The 12,385-nt window shown below is 45.4% G+C and overlaps 1 protein-coding gene across 13 annotated transcripts in view; it reads right to left on the minus strand.

Annotated features, from left to right (window-relative positions):
* CAMK2D (calcium/calmodulin dependent protein kinase II delta) overlaps positions 1 to 12,385 on the minus strand; it is a 288,538-nt gene that overhangs the window by 188,360 nt on the left and 87,793 nt on the right. For all 13 annotated transcript variants that reach the window (XM_075349962.1, XM_075349947.1, XM_075349930.1 and 10 more), the window contains exon 3: positions 5,193 to 5,252. In XM_075349962.1, coding sequence (XP_075206077.1) covers positions 5,193 to 5,252 — 60 coding nt within the window. The remainder of the gene's footprint in view (positions 1 to 5,192; positions 5,253 to 12,385) is intronic.

Genomic DNA, 12,385 nt, shown 5'->3' on the forward strand with positions numbered 1-12,385 from the left:
GGTAGTCAATGTTTTAGTCGAGTCTCCTCATTTCTCAGTGAAAGATTGCAGTCAGTCCATAACACTGAATGGAATAAACACATGATACTGTATTTATCTTCTTTTTTTGTTTTATTCCTCCACTGTGTGTTTTGGTAACTGGTGCCAGGAAAAAACAAGCACTTGTGTAGGAGTTCAAAAAGAGCCTTTTCTAGTCTATTGTTACAGGAAGAGCTATAGGTTGTGACACAGAACGCTACCTTCAGATGATTGCTAAATAGGACAGTAAAGAAACAGTGACTTTACCAGGTTAATGCCTTCCAGATGGCTCACGCTTCCTAGGTCTGGCTAGACATATCTCATGTGGTCGGAATTGTTTGGTGAGTCTTGCTGAAAGTATTTAATGATATCATATGGAAATACTGCATGTACTCAAAGTTAATAATTGATGAGCGCTTTAGAAGTGTAACACTTTCCCAAAGCGCCCTCATTTGACCTCCTTTAGATCCGACTGTCAGATTAAAGAAAAACACAGCTTTCTATAATTAGATCAAAGAATGCTGCTGCATTACTGTACAGTTACAAAAGCACTAAATCAAAGTAATGGGAAGCACAGAAATTAATGACAGCGATTAACGTCCTTTAAGTAAAAATCAATCAAGGTAGAACTGGCCAGCCAGGACACAAGGGAGATTTCAGCAGGATATTTCTGCAGTTACGCGTAATGTTGGGATGGGTATAATATAGACATGGTCGGCGCCACCAGCCGTCACGTGCCAGGGCCCTGGACAAACCGGGGGGGCTCACTCTGTGTCAGGGACACCGTCAGAGATGCTTGCCCGATGGTGGTCTCAGCCCTTTAAGATGTATGGGACCTGGATAACTGTACCCCCCCCCCTCCCCTGCATGATCTCTCCTCTCGTACACTGTCTCTCTGTACTGTGATGAGCGCAGCGTCCTGACTGCTCCCAGCTTATGAATAGTAATAAGCTGGGAGCAGAGACCAGTGACGTCACCTGACACCTGCGCTCAGCACTGTTCTCCTGCACCACTGGGACACTGCTCAGCAGGAAGGAAGGGTAGAAGAGAGTGCAAGGGGGAGAGACTGCACAGGAGGAGGAGAGAGCACGAGGGAGAGAAAGAGCACAGGGGAGAGACCACACAGGGGGAGAAGAGAGCACGGGGGAGAGACCTCACATGGGGAGAGGAGCAATATACATACAACCTCTATCCTGAATCATAGTATGTGTTAAATGGGCTTACTGGGAGTCTTTCGCCTAAGGCCCACAAAAACCTGGAGCCGGCCCTAAACAGAGAGTCTGAAAATGGGGACGTCTGAACCAGAATAAAATGTACAATTACTACATACACAAAGGTTAATATGGACAGAAACATTAGATCATTTCCAGAGCTTAAACTGATCATACGCAGCCGAAGAATGACAGCAACACTTGACCCATCGGTGCCCCTACTCATTAGATGAATGAACAGAACCATTTCGGGTGACCATTTAATGTGTTTGGGGGCATTCTTACTTCTTTCTAATGCAATTTTACATTTTCACTTCAGCTATTCGGATCTTCCGTATTGCATTTCCCAAAAGACAGCGCCATGGCTTTAAAGCACAATAAAAAAAGTTGGCTCGCTAACAATGGAAATATGAGAATACTAGATGTTATTTTTACTGTAAGCTTTCCCAAAGTTGCTGGCAAGAAAAACATTTATTTCAACACATGAAGCACAGTTTAAAATGATGTCCAAAACCAGGACTTGTAATGAAGATGGGGCGGAAGACTGTTACACCCGAAGCTGCAGGCTAAAATAAACTGGCACTATTGTTGTGGATACCTCCAGCCAAATACGCTCCATGTCTGATACTTGGACACTTTTCTGTCTGCTAACAGGAGAAATGGAAAGGGGTGATCCAAGACTGAACAAAAACATTTTCACAAAATGAAGCGGACAAACTTTCCTACATGTAAAACACTGAATATGAAACCTCAGCACTGGCCACATTCATATAATGGGAACCTATCACATCTTAAAATGTAATCTATTTGCAGATCGTCAGTTAATCCTCAGGTAAATGGCAATACAATGCTGACCGGACGCCTAACTCAATGTGTGGCTGCTGAGACAAAAGGAACCTATTTTCTCAACTGATGGCTTTCAGTCTTTGGTTGCACATGGAGAAATTACAGTCACTGCTCATTGATTGAAAACACAGCAAGATGTCAATAACAATGCCAGGGCTTGTAGTAAGTGGTGCTGTGAGTGAGGACTGTGCATAAACAGTGCATACCCCAATGACTGAAAGCTGGCAGCTCCTGGGAGGAAATAAATTCATTTTCTCCCATTAGCAACACTTTCAAGCAAGGCGACCACAGCATTGCTGTATTTAGCAGATATCATTGTCTCCTATGAACATCAGCTAACATGGCAACACATTGGCACTCTCGCAACGAGAGGTCAAAACAGCACACCCCCTGCCAGTGTGCATTATATGCAACTGTCACAGACTGACAAATTGATTTACCAGGTTAGCAGTTGTGATCAGAGCTTCAGTCCACCCGTGGCTGTTAAGAGGCAGGTGATGGCTGAATATCGTAGAAATCATCTGCTGGGAAATATGCGGGCTCTGCCTGCAAGCCCTCACCAAAGGCAGGGGGGCGAAATATGGAAGTCCATCAAATGTCATTAAAAGGTTAAGAAACTAAAACAAACATTCAACCATGATAAGATGTAGCTCTATGTCTATGCTTAAGGCCCAGTCACACTAAACAACTTACCAGCGATCCCAACAACGATACAACCTGATAGGGATCGCTGGTAAGTTGCTAGGAGGTCGCTGGTGAGATGTCACACTAAGTGACGCTCCAGCGATCCCACCAGCAACCTGACCTGGCAGGGATCGCTGGAGCGTCGCTACACGGGTTGCTGGTGAGCTGTCAAACAGGCAGATCTCGCCAGCAACCAGCGCCGCGTGGAAGCGATGCTGCGCTTGGTAACTAAGGTAAATATCGGGTAACCAACCCGATATTTACCTTGGTTACCAGCGTCCGCAGAAGCCGGCTCCCTGCTCCCTGCACATTTAGTTGTTGCTCTGTCGCTGTCACACACAGCGATGTGTACTTCACAGCGGGAGAGCAACAACTAAAAAATGGTCCAGGTCATTCAGCAACAACCAATGACCTCACAGCAGGGGCCAGGTTGTTGCTGGATGTCACACACAGCAACATCGCTAGCAAGTCGTGCCTCAGCAGCGATGTTGCTAGCGATGTTGCTTAAGGTACCGTCACACTAAACAACTTACCAATGATCCCAACAACGATACAACCTGATAGGGATCGCTGGTAAGTTGCTAGGAGGTTGCTGGTGAGAGGTCACACAGTCAGACGCTCCAGCGATCCCACCAGCAACCTGACCTGGCAGGGATCGCTGGAGCATCACTACACGGGTTGCTGGTGAGCTGTCACCAGCAACCAGTGACCAGCCCCCAGCAAGCAGCGACGCACTGAAGCGATGATGCGCTTGGTAACTAAGGTAAATATCGGGTAACCAACCCGATATTTACCTTGGTTACCAGCGCACGCAGCTACACGTGCAGAGAACAGGGAGCAGCGCACACCGCTTAGCGCTGGCTCCCTGCTCTCCTAGTTACAGCACACATCGGGTTAATTACCCGATGTGTGCTGTAGCTACACGTGCAAGGAGCAGGAGCCGGCACTGACAGTGAGAGCGGCGGAGGCTGGTAACAAAGGTAAATATCGGGTAACCAAGGACAGGGCTTCTTGGTTACCCGATGTTTACCGTGGTTACCAGTGTCCGCAGAAGCCGGCTCCTGCTGCCTGCACATTTAGTTGTTGCTCTGTCGCTGTCACACACAGCGATGTGTGCTTCACAGCAGGAGAGCAACAACTAAAAAATGGTCCAGGCCATTCAGCAACAACCAACGACCTCACAGCAGGGGCCGGGTTGTTGCTGGATGTCACACACAGCAACATCGCTAGCAACATCGCTGTTACGTCACAAAAGTTGTCCATCAGCAGCGATGTTGCTTAGTGTGACGGGGCCTTTAGACAGACCAAGACTAAACTGGAGGAGAGATAGGAACCAGGCTTAGATTGTAATTAAAACCTTTTTGGGAAAGATGGGGGGATAAGAGTGCACAGCCCAGGAGGGAGCCATAATGGTCACATTCATTTAACAGGGTGCACAAATTAGGACATACTAAGTGCAGGAATTATTCATAGACTGGGGCATAAACTGTGGAACTTTAGGGTCAGGGTAGAAGTATTCATCTATCAGGACATCTTACATGCCTCTAGACTTCCTCTGGCAATCTAGTGCCTAGTATTCAGTGAAATACTTCAGGAATAAAGTATTCACTATATGTGCATACAGCGTCTATTTCAGGCAGATTCCACCCGAAGTCCGTGTGAAAAACTTGAAAATGCTAAAAGTTAACATATGCACTGGAATGTCAAAACGACTTGCTGTGCATATGTGGTCTTTTTTTAGTTTCTTTTAGCCACTTCAGGCTTCAAAAGCCACGAAACGACTACAAGAAGTGACTTGATCATTCCTCGGGTGGCCGCTCACTAGTTTATATATTCAGACATCACAAAAACAACATTTCAGAAAAATACCACTGACATGTTCCTGAAGCATGTTCTGCTTAAAACTTCAGCAGGTACGCCGGTGTATAAAAAACGATGTGTACACCCTCCCTAAGAGTAGTCTAGGATTGGCTTTGCTAGGATGAAGCCATTTATAGCATAAAACTTCATTCTATGCATTCGACAATGATCAGAAGCAAAAATCTAGTCGGCCAGGTTTTTTCTATTCTGGATGTTAAGTACAGTATTATACCGTGCAAGAAAAAATAATCCCACCAGGAATGTACTGTTGAGCTGAAAGGCTATACTATATATCTGGACGCCAGAAGACACCTATGCACGATGACTATATACAGCATAACTTCTAAATGGTTATCCAGTAGTGGTTTATTTCTGAGGTGTTGATGTGTCTGACCAATGTTATTCTAAATGCAACTGAAATTTGAAGCAATATATTGATGCACATTAGAAGGGCTGCTATCGCTCCCCAAAATTGATGGTTTATCTTTAGGATAGTCCAGTAATACCATATTGAATGATTTGATGGTGTAACCCATAGAGAGGCCATGCATTTTGTAGAGTTGGAGGACTCACCAATGTTAGGATGCTTCAGTAAGCGACAGATCCTTGCTTCACGTTCCAATTTCTGGTGATCTGTTTAGAGAAAAGAAACAAAAAAGTTGATAAATATTCTTCTACTTGTAACTGAAACTACTTAAATAAGCCCAAAGCATTGCAGATAATTCTCCAGAACTTGTTATATTGCTCATCGCTTACCCAGAAAACACAAACAAAATAAATATTAAATAGGCATAAAATAACTAATCAATAAACTGTGTATTTCTGATTATATGCGTCCTAAATGTTAGCAGATTCACTATGCATTTCACAATTTTTCTCCATTGCCCATCAAGTATACAGTATATGCCTCCTGCAGCACATGAATAGTAAAAAGTAATGATTCTATAAAGAGATCTTGACATCCATTGTAATAGATACTAGTGCAGGGAGAGGTCTTTGTACTAATGGTTTTTAAATAGGATCTATCACTTGTCTAAAAAAAATGATATTGAGCTTCCAAAATCCCTGTGTGCCCCGCAATCTGTTAAATCCCCGTTCCCCCAAGCATTGTAGAGTTTTGAAGTTTTGACATATTCTTTATGATTTCATTTCCTTGTCTAACAAACACTGTGCTGACTCAATGGCCAGTTCATGCTCATTTAGAAAATCATTTTAACTACTACTCGGGAAGACCCGTACACTATATTAAAACAGACTGTGTGGGACTTTCCCTGTTGGAGTGTCTTGGCTCTGCTGCCAAACCCTGTACTTAGTCTTGGCCAATCCCATGCACAGACTTCTTAAAAGGAGCTTCTAAAAGACCATGAACTGCAGCATGGTGCTTGGGAGAGAGGGAAGCTAAATAACGATGACTACTGATGAGGGAGCACCACCATGCCCGGGTGCTCTGTACTCATTATGAGCAATTGGGCGCTTGGATGGGCGCGACTCGAGTACCTGGAGATAAGGAGGTAAACCCGGCTCAACCGTGTAGGGCGGTGCTCAGAAGTAAAAAAAAAAAATCATAGACCATTAGGACAGGACCAAGTGATAATCAGAAAGGGCACAAGTGGGATTTACCATACATTAGTTGCCTTGCTCCATGCATTAATCAAATTTTGATAAGAAACTGGGACACCTTTTCCTCTCCAGGCTGCAGCATGAGAAAAAACAATATTCTACAAGACTTATATATCAGATCCTATTGATCATATTGGAAAATTTTGTGGCATTAGATCCCCATCACCTAGATAAAGGCCTCATTAGGCCGAAACGTCGGTGGTATATTAAAAGGGATTATATATTTTTTCACTTTTTTTTCACAATAAAAAAAAAAAACCCACAAAACAAATCTTTGTTCTCATTAATTTTTCCTGGTTGAGCGCCGAAGTTATTCTCAGTTCTTCGAGTACCCGAAGAGTCTTCCGAAAATATGCCGGAGTTCCCCATTGATTTCCATTATACACTGGTACTTGAGTAGCACCCATCTGAGTATCCAACGACTCTTAATGACTACAGAGCACCCGATTGATGAGCAAATCTGCTGAAATCTCAATTTGATTGAATTTGACCAAGAAATTTGATTTCCATAAAAAACGTAGAGTTTTCAAAAAATGGTCATTTGATCCCTCACTGTGGCTCCAGTATCTTTTCTTCAGGTTTAATGACATTCTCTTCTGAATCTTAAGTCTTTATGTAATAGGCCTCAGGCGACACATGTCATAATATGGGTTGCACCAGAAGGGACGGTGAAGACTGGAGATTCACAAATGGATGTCTGTCTCCCCATCGGAAATAAAACAAAGCAAACAAAAACCCACTGGCACTGTATAAAGGGATCGGTTGACCAGTTGGAAAGCTGCAGTGCTAAGACAGGTAAAGGTCCAGGCAAGTATATCATATTTTTCAGATTACAAGACGCACTTTACCTCCCGAATAGTTGGGAGGAAAATAAAAGGTGTGTCTTAAAACCTGAGCGTATCTTACCGGGGGGTGGTGAGGAAGGGTCAAAGGAGGCAGGGGCAATGCTATGTGGTGTGCTGCATGCAGCACTATTCTGTGCCAGGACTGTGGGTGCGGCATTGCTCTGTGAGGCGCTGCTTTGTGCCGGGTCTGTGCGCACAGAAGTGCTCTGTGTCGGGGCTGCTCCGTGCGGTGAGGCATGGGCCATTCTGAAGATGTCAGTGGTGAGGACATCAAATATTGGCGCCTGAAGTTCTCGGCTCAAGCTCTCATCTGCGCACGCCCCAACTCTGGCCGCCATTTCTTTGAAGCCCGCACCGCCGATATCTTCAGAATGGCCCGTGCCTTACAGAGCAGCCCCGCATAGTGCAGAGCCAGGTCCACAGCCCCAGCACAGAGCAGCGCCGCACAGAGCAGCCCCGCACATAGCAGAGCTGCATCCAGAGCCCCAGCAGAGCAGTGTTGCGTCTACAGCCCAGGCACAGAGCAGCGCCCGCAGTGAGTATCTGGGGCCACCCTTGGCACCACCCACAGCATCGCCATACTCCAGCACTGCCCCCACCTCCTGTGACCCCCACTCCACCACTGCTGAAGCCCCCCCTCCCCAGTAAGACACCACCAGATTATAAAACGGACCCCATATTTTTTTTCACCTTTTTTTTTCCCCCTCTAAATTTAGGGTGCGTCTTATAAACTAAAAAACATAGTAATTCTTTTTTCAAAGTCCTTCATGGTCCATAGGAAACCAACAAAATAGCAGCCAGTCACAATTTTGCTAAATCTCTAAATATATGGTAAGGAAACACAGTACAAAAATTAAATCACATTTCAAGGCCTTGAGGAAAATGTAAGGAAATCTGTCACCAGGTTTTTGCTATGTAATCTGGGAGCAGCATAATGTAGAGACGAAGATCCTGATTCCATTGACGTGTCACTTACTAAGCTATGTGTTGCTGTTTCAATAAAATGAGTGTTGTAAAAAAGGAGATTATCACTATAGGACTAGGTGTCTCCTGTCTCCTCATTAACTGCACTGTGTATCCCAGACCCCACCAGGAATTAGCAGCTTAGTATCACATACAGTGTACACAGAAAGCTGTCAATCAGTGCTGCTCTCAGATGGGATAGCAAAAACCGGTGACAGATTGTTTTTAAATAAACTTTAGCTCCTCAAATTATTTATTTCCCAGTTAGAGACAAGAGATTGTAGGAGTTGGTTTGTGTCAGCATTTCTTATTACGCCAGTTTACCTTTACAGGAAGCAGCTGATGCTGCCGGCTATGAATGGCATTGTTATATAGTTATCTGGGGCACTGCTATGCCTTGTATTTATGTAACGTTATGTGCAATAACAGTGATGACGATACTGGGCACTACTTCCCACTTTACAAAGGATCCTGGTAGTGGTGGAAATGTGATAAGCATTCTCCAACACCAGGAGGCACAGGGTTTAGTAACAATCCCCCTGCCACACACAAAGCACTTCATGCAATATTTGGGAATACACTAAGTAGTAAAAAGACTTAATTTGTGCAAAAACTTTAGGGGTCTAATTCACTTTCACATTTGCACCTATTTGTTGACAAGATTGTAAGGTTTTATCTTTTTCTTCACCACTGTAGAGTTTACGGTTTGTGAGATCTCTGCCTGATTTATCATTTAAAATATTTCTAAAATGTCACAAAATTTGTCAGTATCACAAGACCTAAAAAAGCGACTTAAAATAATGCAAGTGATGAATCAGTTGCCATTGTTTTTTGCACCATAAATACCAAAAGTTACTGGGAGGGGTCAACAAATTGTAGACCGGTTTGTACAGCTTTTACATTAGAAAATGTTGAAAATTTTGGCTCAAATCTTCCCTTAGACCTCCTTCACATCCGTGTCTCCAGTACATGTGATGTCCATTTTCACCCGTACCGGAGACACGGACTCACGTAGATGCATTAAAATAAATGCGGTTGTGCACACGTTCGTGCCGGCAACAGGCCCGTTTTCTGCTGGCAGCACGGATGTCACACGGACTGAAAACCGATGTGATCTGTATGACACATACCAGAGAAAACACAGGTCACATAAAAATAAAGAAGGTTTACACTTACCTGTCTCCGGCGCTGCTATCTCTCCCTCTGCTGTTGCTTCCGAGCCCACTCATTATGCCTCATGCATATTTACTGCACTCACTGCAGGCCTGGAAGTAACAGCAGAGTAACAGGCCAGGTCTAGGAAGAGTTCTGGTGGTCCCAAACGTCATCCATTTAAGGATTATGGAGGCCACTGTGCTCTTAGGAACCTTCAGTACTGCAGAAATTCTTTTGTAACCTTGGCCAGACCTGTGCCTTGGCACAATTCTGTCTCTGAGCTCCTTGGGCACTTCCTTTGACCTCATGATTCTCATTTGGTCTGACATGCACTGTGAGCTGTGAAGTCTTATATAGACAGGTGTGTTCTATTTCCAAATTAAGTCCTATCAGTTTAATTAAACCCAGTTGGACTCCAATGAAGGAGTAGAACCATCTCAAGGAGGATCACAAGGAAATGGACAGCATGTGACTTAAATATGAGTGTCTGAGCAAAGGGTCTCAATATTTATGACCATGTGATAATTTCAGTTTTTCTTGTATAATAAATTTGCAAAAAATACTACATTTAGTTTTTTTTTCTGTAAAGATGAGGTGCAAAGTGAACATTAATAAGAAAAAATGAACTTTTTTGAATTTACCAAATGGCTGCAATGAAAGAGTGAAAATTTTAAAAGGGGTCTGAATACTTTCCGTACCCATTGTAAGCACCTTCACCACGGACCGTGCAAATGTTTGCATTTTGCACTGATGTGTGAAGGATGTGGCGCCCTGGACAAGCCAGGACGTCACAGATACTGCAACAACACATCCCCACACCCCGGCTAGGCACATCTAGGTCAAACAAAAATCCTTGTTGCCTCCCTCCAGGGGATGATGTCCACACCAGGGGGTGGAGCCAGGCGGTTGGCCCCACCCACCGAGGAGTTCACAGTCCTGGAGGCGGAAAAAGGAAGAGAGATCAGTTTTGAGTTTGAGGAGTGAAGTGGTAGTGGAGGAGACTGACCATGTCCGGGTGCATGGCCCAGGCACATACAGCAAGGTTGGCAGACGGTGGTGACCGTCTGCAGGAGGGGCTGATTGACGTGAACCGTAAGGACCGGGGACGGGCGGTGGCCCGCCGGTACCGGATTGGGGAGCAAAGAGAAGCCAGCACCATTTGGCAGGGCCTACGGACCCTGACCAGGCTAGGAGTCGCCATAAAACCGGTCAAATCCGTTAGCGAAGGGAACCTCCGGGGTTTCCCAGCAGTCAAGACCCGATTTAAGGCAACAGCTCAAACCATGAAGGGAAACACAGTCACCGCCAAGGCTACAGTTCCCAGGGCCAGAGCCTGCGGGCAAAAGGGGCTCCCTCAGCATCCATCCAAGCTGGGAAGCCACCAGAACAGAGAACATAACATGTGCAGGGAAAGGCAGTCACCGCCAACCTACCGGGAGAAGAACCACCGCAGCCGTCTGTGGGACCCGTCCATCCAGCCGTTTGTTTTACCGGAGACTTTGCATTCATCATTGGCTGAGTGAGTACCACCGTGCCGTGCGGCACCGCGCTGCCCCTGCGACCCTGCACCTCACCAGGCCCCGTAACCCGCCTGCCATCCCTCCCTCACCGGGCCCCAGGACAACCAACCCCCCTACCCACGGAGGGGAAAAACAACATCCAAGCTGCTCCCTGACATCGCTCCCGGGATCCCCGTCCAGAGCAGCGGTGGTGTCACAACCTCACCACAACCGTAAGTGGAGTCACGGACAATAAATCCCCCCAAACCATTCCCCTTTTCACTCATGGGCGAGGAGCGCCGCTCGAGTCCCCGGGATCCGGCCTACCGCTCGAGCCACCGAGCAGCAAGCGAAGCAGCAGCGTCGGGGACCCGAGTGTGGTGAGCGCAGCGTCCCCTCCCCGCCCGTGACAAAGGAGGCCTTACAGGAAGCATAGACTTCACTTTCATGTCACACGAGCACTGTTACATATAATAGATTTGTCCAGAACTCAGTTACATTTTTAACCCCGCCCCCACCCCCCACTAGAGTGAGTTTGTGACTTTTTTTGTGGAATTGTTAAATCTGGCTTAGGTCTCACATTTGCACATAACCCATGCCTCAATTACACACACTTTTCAAGTATCATAAAAGGTGTCAAACTGTATATCGGCACTATAGTTTTGTGCTAAACGGTGTGCAACTACATTACTGACTTTTTGATGCCTGAAGACTGGCACAAAAAGCCTTGCTAAATCCTCCTTAAATGTGGTCACATGAACCTTTCTGATACCACTGAAGAATACAGGGAAATCGGTAATTAATTTAAAGGCTTATTTTTCAGCCAATATTTCTAAGCAGGAAGAAAAGTGTTCAGGACAAACTGAACACCTAAGCACAAAATAAGACTATTACCTTTCACAAGGAAACAAAGCCTTGCCGGCAAGGCTGTGGAAGTGGCCCTCCACCCAGCTCTGCAGCACAGCTTAGGCTGAAAATTGCCACTTATTCCCAACAGTCCAGCAATAATCACAAGGTGTTCTAGAACACACTGTACAGTTATATATTATGTCAAGGCTCTAAAAAAATTATTAGCTGTGTAAATCAGAAAATAATCATCCTATCAATCTCTTCTAGTTACATGGGGGGAAAAAAAACAAGAAGAACTATATAACATGCATTCCAAAAGAAGGACCTGTGCCGAAGTAAAAAGAGAGGTCCCACTGCATTGTTCCCAATACCAAAAAAATATGTCCCGTAGTCTCTGCGTATATGCAGTAGCTCAACAGAAACTCCGATTGACTTAAAAAGTGGGGCAGGGTCCTGATGAAAACAGTATGTGGCCTGCAGGCAGGGTGTTAGGCCATGTACCCACGGGAGAAAATACCTGCGGACTTTTCTGCAGGTATTTCCGCAGGTTCACGCAGCAACTCCCCAGAATCTGCAGCAATCCATTGATGCGGTATTTCTGCGGAATTATTGCGGACAACCTGCGGAAACCGTGCAGATTTTGTGCGGAATTCCTGCGATTTTCCGTCCTGTATCTCCATAGTGGAAAGGCAGGAATGCCGCAGATAATTCCGCATGAATAATTGACATGCAGTTACGTGGGGCTGCGGGAAATCCGCAGCCGCAAATATCGCAGCATCGATACAGCACTCCCCAAATCCCCTAGGATAACATGGGGAGTGTCTGTACTTGCGTA

The sequence above is a fragment of the Anomaloglossus baeobatrachus genome, chromosome 1, assembly GCF_048569485.1.
Source record: "Anomaloglossus baeobatrachus isolate aAnoBae1 chromosome 1, aAnoBae1.hap1, whole genome shotgun sequence".
Classification (NCBI taxonomy): Eukaryota; Metazoa; Chordata; class Amphibia; order Anura; family Aromobatidae; genus Anomaloglossus; species Anomaloglossus baeobatrachus.